Consider the following 16,670-nt stretch of genomic DNA (forward strand, 5'->3'; position numbering starts at 1 on the left):
AACTCTATGGTTTTCCCGGACACTCTAGCGATTTGGGAGGGAAAGCTCTATGGTACAGCAGTGGACTTGGGAACCCTACTTGAAGTCCCTCCTCTCTCCAAACCCCACCCTCTTCAGGCTCCTTCACCAAAATCTCCAGGTATTTTCCAACCCAGAGTTGGCAATCAGCAGATATAGCACCAAATCTGTTAATTTTATATATTATGGTTTTAATAATTGCTTAATATTGTTTTATTTTATGGTGTACTGTTGTCTTTTATGGTGTTAATATGCTGTTAGCCGCCCTGAGCTTGTTCGCAGGGAGGGTGGGATACAAATAGAAATGAATTAATTAAATTGAATAAAATAAGAGAGGCTTTCACGGTTCTGTGTGGATACTTCCCTGTCAAAGAAAACCTGATTGCATTTTTTTAAAATGGAAAATGAGGAAGGATATGGACACATATTTTCCTTCTACTCTTTGTCTGCTCTACCAAACAAAGAAAAAAGGCTTTGTGAAGAAATCTCGACAAAAACAATGCCAAAGATCAAATTTGTAGGTGAAAGTAACTCTCTTGAATTTTGAGTCTCCCCCAGTCTGGTAACAACTAATGAGCCCTCAGGTCACGTATAAAACATCTTACACTAAGCAGCAGATTTTTTTTCCCACCTCTCTCCCTTGCATTTGGCAGTGTCTGAACATTGACAACTGCTTTTAGAGTCTTCCGTTGGCTCACATAAAACCTGGAGCAGTTGTTTAAAAGGACCTTGAAAGTACTGGAGTTTGGAGAAGGTAACAGCACACAATATAGTATTCTGCACTGCATGCAGACTTGCGAATTGCAGTTTGGGCTGTCGGTATTCATTCATTCTTGGAAGCCTGGCATGGAATTTAGCGTCTTGGAAATTTCGGTGTCTCTTTTCTTTACTAAAGCACATTTCTAATCCTTGTGATGGAAGGAAAGGTCTTCTTCTGGTTCAAAATAATAATAATAATAAATTTTATTTGTACCCCGCCCTCCCCCGCCGAAGCAGGCTCAGGGCGGCTAACAACACAATGACCAATGGTACATTAATAAATAAACATTAATAAACAACATAGTAACCAATGGTGCATTAATAAAACAATTACATTAAGAACATTAAATTAAGCATTAATTTAACCTTAAAAACCAATAGAACATTAATTAAAACAAACTATAACGTTATCATTGACGCTATTCTAGTTAGTGCTAATGGCGGATTTTCTTCGTTGTAAAATTGTACTTCAGCTGTTCATAAAAGCTAATTTAAAAAGAGTGGTCTTGCAGGCCCTGCGGAACTGATCAAGGTTCCGCAGGGCCCGCACCTCCTCTGGGAGTTGGTTCCAGAGATATGGGGCCGCCGCCGAGAAGGCCCGTGAGCGGGTGTTCTGTAGTTTAACTTCTCTTGGCCCAGGGGTAGTCAGTCTGTTTTTTCCTACTGACCTCAGTGCTCTCTGGGGCTCGTACGGGGAGAGACGGTCCTTCAGGTAGGCCGGTCCTCGGCCATATAGGGCTTTAAAGGTAATAACCAGCACTTTGTACTGGACCCAGTATACAATCGGTAACCAGTGCAGCTCGCGTAGCCCTGGCCGTACATGTTCCCATCTTGGGAGACCAAGCAGCAGCCTGGCCGCCGCGTTCTGCACTAGTTGTAGTTTCCGGGTCCGGCACAGAGGCAGCCCCATGTAGAGGGCGTTACAGTAGTCCAATCGTGAGGTGACCGTCGCATGGATCACCGTTAGTTATATCTTCAAGGAAGACAGGGGCTGCTATGGAGGGGAAGGCAATGGCAGAGCATGTCTGCTCATCTCTTGCCTTGGAAACCCCATGAGGTGGAACTTTCATGGGGTTGCCATGTGTCAGTCACAACTCAATAGTACACTTGACATGCATAAGGTATGGGAAGTCTAGTCTTGTGCATGTCTCTTCAATGTAGTAGTAGTAATGTATGGCTGTGAGAAGGAAGGCCGAGTGCAGAAGAGTAGATGCTTTCGAGTTGTGGTGCCGGAAGAGACTCTTGAGAGTCCCTTGGATTGCAAGAAGATCAAATCAGTCGGTCCTAAGGGAAATCAACCCTGAATCTTCCCTGGAAGGTCAGATGCTGAAGCTCAAATACTTTGGCCACCAAATGAGAAGGGAGCACTCATTGGAGAAGACCCTGATGCTGGGAAAGACAGAAGGCAAAAGAAGAAGGGGACGGCAAAAGATGAGGTGGCTGGACAGTGTTACTGATGTAACTAACATGAATTTGAGCGGACTTTGGAGGATGGTGGAAGACAGGGGGGCCTGGCATGATTTGGTCCATGGGGTCACAAAGAGTCAGACTTGACTCTGCGACTGAACAACAAAAATGTGTTTTACCTATATCCTGAAACGTGGCCAACTGTTCCCCAATCTGCATTAGCATGTGTCTTTTTCCATGTCTATGGCTCCTTGCTTGTGCTGGGATTGTTTTGTTCTGGATAGTCTAAGCAACTGTGAGCATAATAATAATTACTATCGTATGGCATTGTGCGTAGAATAGCCAGGAGAACCTTAGATTGTCTGGCAGCTAGACATTCTAGCTCTTTTAGCATTTTGCACTACTAGATGGTGAGCTAGACTTGTTTTTAAGGCAAGAGGATTTTCAGAGGTGGCTTGCCGCTGCCTGCCACTGTGTGACTCCCATGCATACCTTGGAGGTTTGGCTTCATAAGAGAGGTGTGGCCTAATATGCAAAGGAGTTCCTGCTACAAAAGCCATCTCTCTCTCTCTCTCTCGGCTTGACTTCGCGAATGAAGATTTAAGAAGGGTGCAGTAGTCCACATCTGCTGCAGGCTCACTGGTGGCTGACAAGACCAATGCGGGACAGGCAGGTCCGGCCACAGTGGCTGCAGGGAAAAGTCTGATTTGGGGTTGGTGTAGCAGTGCGATTCTTCCTCAATCTCCTTTTGTCCTCAAGACCAGCTATGCGTGCGTTCTCAAAGGAAGAGACAGCCTGGTGGATGGTGTGCCTCCATGCTTTGCGATCTGAGGCTAGGTCAGACCACTGGTGATGGTTGATGCAACAGGTACCAAGGGATTTCTTCAAGGAGTCCTTGTACCTCTTCTTTGATGCCCCTCTATTTCGATGGCCGGTGGAAAGTTTGCCATACAGGGCAATCTTGGGAAGGCGGTGGTTTTCCATCCTGGAAATATGACCTGCCTAGCGCAGCTGCGTCTTCAATAGCAGTGCCTCGATGCTTGTAACCTCCGCCCGCTTGAGAACTTCAGTGTTGGTCACAAAGTCACTCCAGTGGATGTTGAGGATGGTGCAAAGGCAGCGCTGATGAAAGCGCTCAAGGAGTCGCAGGTGATGACGGTATAAAACCCACGATTCGGAGCCGTAGATGAGGGTTGTCATCACAACCACGTTGTAAACATTGATCTTTGTGCCTTTTTTCAGATGCTTGTTGCTCCACACTCTTTTGTGCAGTCGGCCAAATGCACGGTTTGCCTTTGCCAGCCTATTGTCAATCTCCTTGTCGATCTTGGTGTCTAAGGAGATGATGCACCCCAGGTAGCTGAACTGCTGTACTGTCTTCAAAACTGATTCACCCACAGTGATGCAAGGAGGGTGATAATCTTCCTGGGGTGCAGGCTGGTGGAGAACTTCTGTGTTGTTCAGACTAACTTGTGGCTGAATAGCTTGGCAGCCTCTGCAAAGCAGGACATCATATGCTGCAGAGCTGATACCGAATGGGAGACGAGTGCAGCATCATCAGCAAACAGTAGCTCTCGGATAAGTTTTTCCATTGTCTTGGAGTGGGCCTTTAGTCGCCTCAGGTTGAACAGGCTGCCATCGGTGCGATAGCGGATGTAGACACCATCGTCATCATCTAAATCTACTGCGGCTCCTTGAAGCATCATGCTAAAGAAGATCGTAAAGAGAGTTGGCGCAAGAACACAGCCTTGCTTTACACCTGTGCCTATTGGGAAGGGCTCCGAGAGATCGTTGCAGTGTCTGACTTGGCCTCGCCGGTCTTCATGTAGCTGGATGATCATGCTGAGGAACCTTGGCGGACATCCTAAACGTTCCAAGATCTGCCACAGGCCTTTCCTGCTAACGGTATCGAAAGCTTTGGTAAGGTCGACAAAAGTCACATATAGACCTTTGTTCTGTTCCCTGCATTTCTCTTGGAGCTGCCTGAGAACAAATACCATGTTGGTGGTGCTCCTGTTAGCTCTGAAGCCACACTGGCTCTCTGGGAGGAGTTCTTCTGCAATGGTGGGCACCAGTCTGTTCAGGAGTATTCTAGCAAGGATATTGCCTGCGATGGAGATCAGGGTTATCCCCTGGTAGTTGGAGCAGTCTGACTTTTCCCCTTTGTTCTTGCGTAGAGTAATGATGATTGCATCGCGAAAGTCCTGTGGTAGTTTGCCTTGTTCCCAGCAAGTGACAAGTACTTTGTGAAGTGTGCTATGTAGTACTATGCCCCCATGCTTCCAGATCTCTGGTGGGATTCCATCAACTCCCGCTGCCTTGCCACTTTTTAGTTGCTTGATGGCTTTAACAGTCTCTTCTAGGGTGGGGATCTCATCCAACTCTGTTTTCACTGGTTGAAGTGGGGTGAGGTGGATTGCTGAATCTTGAACTACGCAATTGGCACTGAAGAGAACCTGAAAATACTCTGACCACTGGTTCAGTATGGATGCCTTGTCTGTGAGGAGCACTTGGCCATCTGCACTACGCAAAGGACTCTGAGCCTGATATGATGGACCATATACTGCCTTCAAGGCTTTGTAGAACCCTCTTGAATCACCAGTGTCTGCACACAGCTGGGTTCTCTCTGCAAGCTTGGTCCACCACTCGTTCTGAATGTCTCGAAGCTTGCGCTGGAGGTTGCTACATGCAGTGCGAAAGGTTGCTTTTTTCCCGGAACAGGAGGGCTGAGCAAGATGTGCTTGGTAGGCAGATCTCTTTTTCGCCAGTAATTCTTGGATCTCTTGATTGTTCTCGTCAAACCAGTCCTTGTTCTTCCTTGTGGAGAACCCGAGGACTTCTTCAGAGGTCAACAGGGTGGTAGTTTTTAGGTGTTCCCAGAGTGCTTCTGGAGAAGGGTCTGTGGGGCAACTGGGGTCCTCAATTCTTGTCTGGAGTTTTGCCTGGAAGGCAGCTTTAACTTCGGCTGACTGAAGGCTGCCAACCTGAAGCTTCCTCCGGGGGACCGCCTCTCCTGGGTATAGATTTAAAGTGAAGACGGAGATTGCAGCGTACAAGACGATGATCCGTATGACATTCTGCACTGGGCATTACTGGGGTGTGTAAGACATCTCAAAGGTCTCTCTGGCGCACCAGAATGTAGTCAATAAGGTGCCAATGCTTGGACCGTGGGTGCATCCAGGTTGTCTTCAGACTGTTCTTCTGCTGGAAGATAGTGTTGGTGATGGTGAGCTGATGCTCCGTGCAGAATTCTAGCAGGAGGCGCCCGTTATCATTGCAGTTGCCAATGCCGTGTTTGCCAAGTACTCCTTTCCAGGCTTCCGAGTCTTTACCTACTCTGGCATTGAAGTCGCCAAGGATGATCACCTTGTCCTCTATAGGGGTCTTCCGTACGAGGTTGCGTAAATCAGCATAGAACTTGTTCTTTTCTGCAGGATCTGCTTGAAGGATTGGGGCATACACACTGAAGAGTGTTGCATGCTGCTTGTTTTGAAGTGGGAGGCGCATGGACATGATGCGATCTGAGTGACCTGTTGGCAGGTTTTCGAGTTTGGAGGCAATGGAGTTCCTGACCATGAAGCCAACGCCAGAAAGGCGGTTCTCAGCCTTTGACTTACCCGACCAGTAGAGGGTATAGCCAGCACCGTGTTCTTGAAGACTACCTTCCTCAGGGAAACGGACCTCACTGAGAGCTGCTATGTCGATATTCAACCTGCGAAGTTCGTGGGCAACTAGAGCAGAGCGTCGTTCAGGGCGACCACTGTCTACTGTGTCAAGCATGGTTCTGATGTTCCAACACGCAAGCTTTAGTCTTTGCACACTTTGTGAGGCAGGTGCATGCCTTTTCTTTGTTGTTATTTTTCGACCGCAAGTAAGGATGCCCGTTGATTGTGGTTAGCCAACTGGGGGGGGGGAGGAGACGAGCTTTGTTTAGGCCACCTTTTCTAGGCCCCTCTCCATACGGAGCAAGCAGTGCTGTCCCTAAATAAGGCTGCTTGGTCGTTCAGGGTGCTGCCAAAAAATGCTTTCGTCTCCGGGTCAGCATCAGGCGACCAATACCCTGAACCACCTACATGCAGCATCGGGACTGCAGCTTCCAGTGGCATCTTCCACCTGCCGTTTCGCCCCTTGCCCATCGCTGCAGGACTTGGTATGTTGTGGGTTGTGGATGTGGATACCCTTCAGGCCTGTGCAGAGGAATTTTTAGGTGAAGCGCAGTGTGCGCAGTACTGGCTCCACCCTTTCACCTTGGGGTCATCTGCCATGGCCCAGTAAGCCGGGACGCCGGCAGCGAGTCCTCCAGGTGGTAGGTGTTACATTAACGAGCTCTGTCTGCCCGGGCTTGATGTTAGAGTTTTGCTTCTCTTGGCTGGCGAGGTTGGTGAGCCCAGCCTGCCCATCCAGTTATACTGCCGGACATTCAGTTGCACCATGACGTGGCAAACTCTGTGAAAAACGGGGGGGGGGGGAGGACCAGCGAGAAGGTATTGCCACGGATGCAGTAATGTAGGAGAGGCCATTGCAGTGACCATCTGCCAGGCAAAGCCAGACAGTGACCATGCGGCGTTCACTACACCAGGAAAGGAGAGGCGATGTATTGCGCATATACTTTCCCTGGGGGGGCAGGACACCCAGATGGAGCCCACCCACCCCCAACTATCTATCTATCTATCTATCTATCTATCTATCTATCTATCTATCTATCTATCTATCTATCTATCTATCTATCTATCTATCATCTATCTATCTATCATCTATCATCTATCTATCTCATCATCATCATCATCATCATCATCATCATCTATCCAGGGGTTATTTTGTAGAAAAATAGATGGTGGAGCTCATCCAGGAATTGTTATGCGGCTGCAATACTATTCAATGGACAAGGAGGTGGAACTCTCAGAGGGAGGAGGAGGAACTCTCAGAAAGGTTCAGGAGCTGCACTCCTGTGAGCTCCCACTGAATCTGAGGCCTGCATCTATCTATCTATCTGTCTGTCTGTCTGTCTGTCATCTACTTACCTACCTTCAATCCATCGATAGATCTCAGTCACTTATGTGGAAACAGAATCCAAAACTAATTAATTTGCTTGGGTTTTGTGCAGGTTACTTCTTTATAATGTAGCCATCATACTAGTAAATACGCCAAATTCCATAAGATTTATTTATTTGGTTTTTTTTAAAAAAAAATGACAACAAAGAGTGTAGAAAATCCTACAAGCTCTCCTTAGCTTGAAAGAAAATGTGTTTGATGTTCAAAAGGAAAGGATTTGTACAAAATTGCATTTAAGCTGGAGTCGTTCCAAGCTGGAGAGCTGCCTAATAGAAACTTTAACAATCCAATCAGATAATCGTATGAGAACCGTATTTTGGTATCCCAATGCAGAAGTGAAATAGGAAACTAATTGGACCTGTGGGGTGTGCCAAATCACTCCCTGGTTTCAAGCTGCTATATCTTGTTGCAAACCCCCCCTCCTGAGCAGCCTGAGAGATGTGCCAAGGGATTTTATTGATTTCACATACAAGCATTCATCTTTGTTAGCCAAATGGCCTGTTGCCTAGTGTGTTTGTCCCAATCAGAAACAACCAGTGAGGCATTTGAAGTGAGCAGGAAACTTCAGTTTGGTGTAGTGGTTAGAACCGCGTTTGATTCCAGCTGTTGGAATGGCCTTGGGTCAGCCATAGCTCTTGCAGTTGTCCTTGAAAGGGCAGTTTCTGGGACAGCCCTCTCGGCCCCACCCACCTCACAGTGTATCTGTTGTGGGGAAGAAGTTACAGGAGATTGTAAGCTGCTCTGAGTCTCCGGTTCAGAGAGAAGGGCGGGGTATAAATCTGCAGTCTTCTTCTTCTTCTTAACAAATGGGAACCCAAGCATCAAAAGACTGAATTCCAAAGACTCACAGCTCTAGGACATGTGCAGATGCCCATACCTTTGCATAAGATCACACACCAGTCCATCCATCCATAGTTGTGGTCACATAGTCTTCACCTGGTTTTCACTTCACCTTTTTGACTCTCCATCTACGGCTTATCTTTTGTATTCTTTAACCATTACATTTCCTTCACTGTTTATCTATACTTCCATTAGCGTCTTCTGTTTCTCGTTTTAAGCAATTTTATTGATAACATATGGTAACAATTTCCGCTAATGTTTCTCATCAATATTTCACCATGAAGGGGACTCCCTAAAGCTCTTGAGACCATTATAACTAGGTCTACCAATCCCCAGGTGGATAAAAAAACAAAAACGGGAGTATCGCAGAAAGGCTGCAAGCAGAGAAAACATCGTGATATACTAACGAAAGCACTAATTCCAAAATGTAGCCATTTTATCAGATATTTGGATAAGATGATAATCCACACACATTTCATATAACTTAGCTTACACTGTTTGGTGAGAGCCAGTTTGGTGTAGATAGATAGATAGATAGATGAATTTATTGTCATTGTTCTCAACAAAAAGAGAGCAACGAAATGAGGTGCTCTTCCACAAACATACCAACACATCAAACACACATATTCATAAACCATTTAAATACATCTGAAACCATTAAACCATTTAAACCATTAAAACCATTTAAATACATCTAAAACGGATAAACATTCATAAAACCATTTAAACCATTTAAACCATTTAAACCATTAAATAAACATTCATAAAACCATTAAACATTCATAAAACCATTTAAACCATTTAAACCATTAAATACATCTAAAACAGATAATCCTTCATAACCCTGCATTTAACCTAACCACAGCACTTGGATAGAAACTGTCCTTAAATCTGTTTGTCCTAGCCTTCAACACTCTATATCGTCTACCTGACGGTAAGATCTCAAAAAGCAAATGGCCCAGATGTGTATGGTCCCTTAGGATCATTTGTATCTTCCTTTTACATGCCATATTATACAGATCCACCAATGAGGGGAGAGAACATCCACAAATCTTTTGTGCTCTTCTCGTCACTCTTTGGAGCACCCTTCTCTCTGCTTCCGTGCAGCTCCCAAACCACGCGCAGAGGCAATAAGATAAAATGCTCTCAATGGAACTACGATAAAAGGCAACCAGCAGACTCCCTGACAGTTGTAGTGATCTTAAGAGTCTTAAGTAGTATAGTCGTTGCTGGGCCTTTTTCTCTAGAGCTAAAGTATTTGCCCCCCATGTTAGATCCTTTTTCATGGTAATTCCCAGAAACTTCCATTCTGTCACCTGTTCTACCATAACACCATCAATAAACAACGGCTGGATGTCCAAACTACTCTTCCTGTAATCCACTATAATTTCCTTCGTCTTATTTATATTTAAAATAAGATTATTTACTTTACACCAAAGGGACAGCTGTTGAACTTCCCTCCTGTACGCAGACTCATCATCCTCAGAGATGAGCCCTACCAACGTTGTATCATCTGCATACTTAATGATTTTGTTACTCAGACTGCTGGAAACACAATCAGACGTGTAAATAGTGAAAAGAAGTGGACTCAAGACACATCCCTGAGGGGTGCCAGTATTTAAGATCTTCACGGAGGAAATATATCCATCCATTTTAACCCTTTGTGAACGACCTGACAAAAAATTCAAAATCCACTCACATATAGAGTCCGACAGCTTCAAATCTTTAAGCTTAGACAACAATCTATGGGGTGATAGTGTGTGGTTAAGTGTAGTGGTTAAGTGTGCGGTTAAGTGTGCGGATAGTGTAGTGGTTAAGTGTGCGGACTCTTATCTGGGAGAGCCAGGTTTGATTCCCCACTCCTCCACTTGCACCTGCTAGCATGGCCTTGGGTCACCCTTATCTCTGGTAGGAGTTGTCCTTGAAAGGGCAGCTGCTGTGAGAGCCCTCTCCAGCCCCACCCACCTCACAGGGTGTCTGTTGTGGGGGAGGAAGGTAAGGGAGATTGTGAGCCGCTCTGAGACTCTTCGGAGTGGAGGGCGGGATATAAATCCAATATCTTCATCTACCTCACAGGGTGTCTGTTGTGGGGGAGGAAGGTAAAGGAGATTGTGAGCCGCTCTGAGACTCTTCGGAGTGGAGGGCGGGATATAAATCCAATATCTTCTTCTTCTTCACTGGGTATGACATATTTATATAACATTAAGACCCATAACTGAGCACGCAAAAAAACCTTGACAGAAAAGTATTTCCGCTACAGTGCAAAATGCAAAAAAAGTGCTTGTATATTAATGCAATTTTGTTGATGAATGTTAAGAGTTCATAACATGATTCCAAGGCTCAGGGGCTTGGCAGCCCTAACGAAGAGCCCTGTAAGATTGGCTACATCAGGGGTGTGGGGTCTATGCAAAGGAGTTCCTGCTACAAAAAAAAGAAAAGGCCCGTGTATGTGTGTTGTTCAGGTCTGATGCAGTTTGATCTCCCTATGGGAAGGCAAACAACTGAAACCAATGTCCTAAAAGCGACATGCGTGTTCTGCTCGGCTGAAAGCTTTCCAGTTTCCTAATACCATCCCATTATCCCCTTCTTTGCGCTGCAATTGTTTAATTTCCATCCGTACGCCCCGCCATGTGTCTGGAGCTGTTGTGTTGGAATAATTAACAGCCCTTGAGTCTTAATAAGTGTAAGAAAATCAAATGAAAGCCACTTCATTTGAATTACCATGCGAGAAGTTATTGTAATTCTAATCCCTTCGTAATTTTGGGGTATGAGAAAATCAATGCTTTTTTTTTTTTTCTGGGACGGAGAAGAAGATTGTACAGCCTTGGGTTTCTCAGCGGCGGTGAAGTGTAATAATAATAGTTTGTATACCATTTGTAGACAGTTGCTAAATGGCAAAAGACACAGGCTGTTGGACCTAGGGGTGCAGGGCTTCAAGATCCATGCTCTCAAAACCTTCTTGTCGAAGACCGTTCAGGACTTGGTGGCCCTTGTGATCTCCGTGGGTCTGTCTATGGGACCCAAAGTAAATCTGACTCTGCACGTGTGGCAGGTCATGTATTTCCTGTGGTATTAGTTGCAGATTGCGGGGTGATAGTGACCTGTTTAGTGCACATAGAGCCGGTGGGCACTTCTAGAAGAGCCAGTTTGGTGTAGTGGTTAAGTGTGCGGACTCTTATCTGGGAGAACCGGGTCTGATTCCCCACTCCTCCACTTGCACCTGCTGGAATGGCCTTGGGTCAGCCATAGCTCTGGCAGAGGTTGTCCTTGAAAGGGCAGCTGCTGTGAGAGCCCTCTCCAGCCCCACCCACCTCACAGGGTGTCTGTTGTGGGGGAGGAAGGTAAAGGAGATTGTGAGCCACTCTGAGACTCTTAGGAGTGGAGGGCGGGATATAAATCCAATATCTTCATCTACCTCACAGGGTGTCTGTTGTGGGGGAGGAAGGTAAAGGAGATTGTGAGCTGCTCTGAGACTCTTCGGAGTGGAGGGCGGGATATAAATCCAATATCTTCATCTACCTCACAGGGTGTCTGTTGTGGGGGAGGAAGGTAAAGGAGATTGTGAGCCGCTCCGAGACTCTTTTGAGTGGAGGGCGGGATATAAATCCAATATCTTCATCTACCTCACAGGGTGTCTGTTGTGGGGGAGGAAGGGAAAGGAGATTGTGAGCCGCTCTGAGACTCTTCGGAGTGGAGGGCGGGATATAAATCCAATATCTTCTTCATCTTCTTAGAATCTTGAGAACAGGTAATGATTTAGTGAACAGGCAAGATTTAGTGAAAAAGTGGGCTAGATCCAACCTGATTAGTATATAGTGATCATTTACTTGGGGGGGGGGGGGTTAAACATTTACTCATACGTGTGCTTGGGATGGGAAGAAAGATATACCAGAAGAAATATGTAGCATCGTTCAGCATTATATGTAGCATTATACAGCCAGTTTGGTGTAGTGGTTAAGTGTGTGGACTCTTATTTGGGAGAACCGGGTTTGATCCCCCACTCCTCCGCATGCAGCTGCTGGAATGACCTTGGGTCAGCCATAGCTCTGGCAGAGGTTGTCCTTGAAAGGGCAGCTTCTGGGAGAGCTCTCTCAGCCCCACCCACCTCGCAAGGTATCTGTTCTGGGGGAGGAAGGTAAAGGAGATTGTAAGCCGCTCTAAGATTCAGAGTGGAAGTGGGGTATAAATCCAATATCATCATCATCTTCTTCGTCCTCCTCCTCTTCCTCTTTATAACCATTATTTATATGAAATTGCAGGGTTTGTTTTTTTGAGCAGGAACGCAGTTCCAGCTGGCTTGGCCCCAGGGATGTGTGGCCTAATATGCAAATGAGTTTCTGCTGTTTTTCTACAGAAAAGCCTTGTGTTAAACAATGGTGACATCAGGGGGTGTGGCCTAATATGCATATGAGTTCCTGCTGGGCTTTTCCTACAAAAAATGCCTGTGAAATTATATCTGACATATTAAACTGCAGTGTTATTTTGATGTCTGTTGGTAAAAGACAAAAACCAATTAGGAGGACAGAGGGGGGAAAAATCTTATTTATCTTTCTTCTGCAGACTGTACGTGGACGGCCCCTTTGGGAGTCCCTTCGAAGAATCTTTCAATTACGAGGTTAGCCTCTGCGTGGCCGGAGGCATTGGAGTCACTCCGTTTGCATCGATCCTCAGCACCCTGCTGTATGTAAGCCTCATCACATGAAAGCTTCTTTCCCACCCGTCAGGAACTCCTTAAATGAATTCTCCTGCTCGATGCGGCCCAGGGCAATGGGGTTGTCACCAGAATTGCAAAATCCCACTTTTATCACATGGAGTGGCCAATATCTCTTAAGTGTGGATATATTCGCCTAGGATATATTGCACCAAAGTACTGCATTCAGCATCTGCAAGCAACACAGGAGGTGCAGTGCACTGATATCCTTATACCTGGGACTGTACAGGGAAATTGTAGGACACCAAAGTCCAGGGGTGGAATTCTAGCAAGAGCTCCTTTGCATAGGCCACACCCCGCTGATGTAGCCAATCCTCCAAGAACTTACAAAAAAGAGCCTTGTAAGCTCTTGGAAGATTGGCTACATCAGGGGTGTGTGGCCTAATATGCAAAGGAGCTCCTGCTAGAATTCCACCCCTGCCAAAGTCCATGCTGGAGGGGGTTTGCATACAGCTGGAATAGTGTGAGAACAGCGTCTAGCTTTGGACATTGTTCCTTCATGTTCAAGTTGACGGTCTAGTGCCAAACTGCAACTCCTGCATGCCCTAGAAATCACAGAACTGGAAGGGGCCATGCAGGCCATCTCGTCCAACCTCTCTGCTCAATGCAGGAGCAGCCTAGAGCTTCCCTGACAAGTGTTCGTCCAGCCACTGCCTAAAGACTGCCAGTGTGTGTGGGGGGGAGCTCACCACCTCTCTCGGGAGCTGATTACCTGCTTTCCCAGCTATTAAAGCCTCAACAGCCAAAAGTAGAACCTCCATACTCAGAAGGAGTCTATCTGTATGGTACTGGGGCATACATTAAAACCCTCTATTCCCTGTATGTCACAAACACCCCTGAAGGACCTTGGAAACAGGATGCTGGGCTTTGGGGCACTTTTGTTCAGGGCTTTTTTTGTAGCAGGAATTCCTTTGCATATTAGGCCACATATTAGGGCCTGTACTCCTGTAAGCTCTTGGAGGATTGGCTACATAAGAGGGGTGTGACCTAATGTGCAAAGGAGTCCCTGCAACAGAAAAAGCCCTGCTTTTGTTTGATCCAGGAAGGCTCTTCTTGTGCTGGCAGGCATCCTTTGTCAAGATAGAAGAAGAAGATATTGGATTTATATCCCACCCTCAGAGTCTCAGAGCCGTCACAATCTCCTTTACCTTCCCTCCCCCCCAACAACAGACACCCTGTGAGGTGGGTGGGGCTGAGAGAGCTCTTAACAGCAGCTGCCCTTTTTAAGGACAACTTCTACAAGAGCTGTGGCTGACCCAAGGCCATGCCAGCAGCTGCAAGTGGAGGAGTGGAGAATCAAACCCGGTTCTCCCAGATAAGAGTCCACCCGCTTAACTACTGCACCAGACTGGCACTATGGCAACTTTGTCCTTATACACTCACACTTATTCAGGGCCTCTATTCTCCTTTACTAGTTTGGGGTAGTGGTTAAATGTGCGGACTCTTATCTGGGAGAACCGGGTTTGATTCCCCACTCCTCCACTTGCAGCTGCTGGAATGGCCTTGAGTCAGCCATAGCTCTCACAGAGCTTTCCTTGAAAGGGCAGCTGCTGTGAGAGACCTCTCCAGCCCCACCCACCCCACAGGGTGTCTGTTGTGGGGGAGGAAGGTAAAGAAGATTGTGAGCCACTCTGAGACTCTTCGGAGTGGAGGGCGGGATATAAATCCAATATCTTCATCTACCTCACAGGGTGTCTGTTGTCGGGGAGGAAGGTAAAGGAGATTGTGAGCCACTCTGAGACTCTTCAGAGTGGAGGGCGGGATATAAATCCAATATCTTCATCTACCTCACAGGGTGTCTGTTGTGGGGGAGGAAAGTAAAGGAGATTGTGAGCCGCTCTGAGACTCTTCGGAGTGGAGGGCAGGATATAAATCCAATACCTTCATCTACCTCGCAGGGTGTCTGCTGTGGGGGAGGAAGGTAAAGGAGATTGTGAGCCGCTCTGAGACTTTTTGGAGTGGAGGGCGGGATATAAATCCAATATCTTCTTTTTCTTCCTTCCTGCCCCTGAGGACCCCAGTGACAAGATTTTAGGATTTTCTCTGCTTCCAGCCGCATCTCACATGGGGGCCACTATTTTTAATGGGTTACAAAGCATCATCTCAGTTTTGACAGAGGGGGAAACAATGGGAAAGAGGGAGGTAAGATCCATCACAGTCAGTGCTTGATTTTTTTTTAAAAGATATTTATTAAAAGAAATGTATTACCCTCCCCACCCCGCTTTTTTTGAAGGGACGACTGGAAATGCTACAAACTCCGGAGACTTTACTTCGTTTGGGTGTGCAGAGACATCCGGTACTTCCACTGTTTTGCCGATCTGCTCTGCAGCTTACATAACAAGGTTAGAAATAATATATACATATTTCTTTAATTTTGCTTTGAAGGACACCTTGAGGCGTTTTTGCTCTTGCAATAGTCAGATGAGCCACAGAGTTATTGAACTGGTGAGGTGAACTGGGAATTAGACAGATCAAAGAAAACAGCCCCCTGGCGCAGAGTGGTAAAGCTGCAGTACTGCAGTCGAAGCTCTCTGCTCATGACCTGAGTTTTATCCCGGCGGAAGCAGGGTTCAGGTAGCCGGCTCGAGGTTGACTCAGCCTTCCATCCTTCCGAGGTCGGTAAAATGAGTACCCAGCTTGCTGAGGGGAAAGTGTAGATGACTGGGGAAGGCAATGGCAAACCACCTTGTTAAAAAAGGCTGCCATGAAAACGCCGTGATGCAACATCACCCCAGAGTCGGAAACGACTGGTGCTTGCACAGGGGACTACCTTTGCCTTTTTAAAAGAAGACTTGGTGGATTTGAGATCTGTGCATGAGGTGTATCTGGGGTCATGATCCATATATGTTGTCCATATGGCCATTGCAAATGTACATAGAATGATAGATACATGTGGAGCTGAAAATGCAATACTGCAGACCGCACGTATCTCTTGAAAGCAAACTTGGAATTAATGGTCAGTTGGTGACTTCCGTTATTGTTTCACGAGTTGACTCTGCTCTGCTGAATTCTGGTTTAACAAGGAGATGTTCTAAGAGAGGCAGTTTGGCATAGTGGTTAAGAGTGCAGACTCTAATCCCGGAGGACTGGGTTTGATTCCCCACTCCTCCACATGCAGCTACTGGTTTGACCTTGGATCAGTCACAAGTTCTCTCATAGCTATTCTCTTTCTTGAAAGAGCTCTCTCAGCCTCACCTACCTCACAGGGTGTCTGTTGTGGGGAGGGGAAGGAAATTGTAAGCCACTTTGAGACTCCGAGTGAAGGGTGGGGTATAAATCCAATTTCCTCCTCCTTCCTTGTTATGTATGTGGACTCAAGAGAAGACTTTGGTGTTTCCGCCTGGCTCATTGGAGCCATACGGACTGAGCTTGGTGACTTGGGAACAAAGGGCTGTAGGATTCAAACCCCCACAGCCCAGGAGTAATCACAAGCCCCCACCGGTTTGAATGACCCAATAACATGCTTGTGCGGGAACCCAGAGATGTATATAAGTTCGGCCCGTGGGCCCCAATGCCAGGAACCTTTTACTATGTAATTCCTATTAAAGAGCTTGTTATCACTTTTACTATGTAATTCCTATTAAAGAGTTTGGAGAGCCAGTTTGGTGTAGTGGTTAAGTGTGCGGACTCTTAACTGGGAGAACCAGGTTTGATTCCCCACTCCTCCACTTGCACCTGCTAGAATGGCCTTGGGTCAGCCATAGCTCTGGCAGAGGTTGTCCTTGAAAGGGCAGCTGCTGTGAGAGCCCTCTCCAGCCCCACCCACCTCACAGGGTGTCTGTGACTGACTGTTGTGCGGGAGGAAGGTAAAGGAGATTGTGAGCCGCTCTGAGACTCTTCGGAGTGGAGGGCGGGATATAAATCCAATATCTTCTTCATCTTC

The 16,670-nt window shown here is 46.5% G+C and overlaps 1 protein-coding gene across 6 annotated transcripts in view; it reads left to right on the forward strand.

Annotated features, from left to right (window-relative positions):
- Positions 1-16,670, forward strand: part of NOX4 (NADPH oxidase 4) — a 191,178-nt gene that overhangs the window by 152,057 nt on the left and 22,451 nt on the right. For 4 of the 6 annotated variants that reach the window (XM_060234959.1, XM_060234962.1, XM_060234963.1 and 1 more), the window contains exons 13-14: positions 12,637-12,756; positions 15,021-15,129. In XM_060234959.1, coding sequence (XP_060090942.1) covers positions 12,637-12,756; positions 15,021-15,129 — 229 coding nt within the window. Of the gene's footprint in view, positions 1-12,636; positions 12,761-15,020; positions 15,130-16,670 lie in introns of all 6 variants that reach the window. The other 2 variants (XR_009555216.1, XM_060234961.1) reach the window with 1 other exon arrangement.

Source organism: Heteronotia binoei, chromosome 3 (genome assembly GCF_032191835.1).
Source record: "Heteronotia binoei isolate CCM8104 ecotype False Entrance Well chromosome 3, APGP_CSIRO_Hbin_v1, whole genome shotgun sequence".
NCBI classification, from domain to species: Eukaryota; Metazoa; Chordata; class Lepidosauria; order Squamata; family Gekkonidae; genus Heteronotia; species Heteronotia binoei.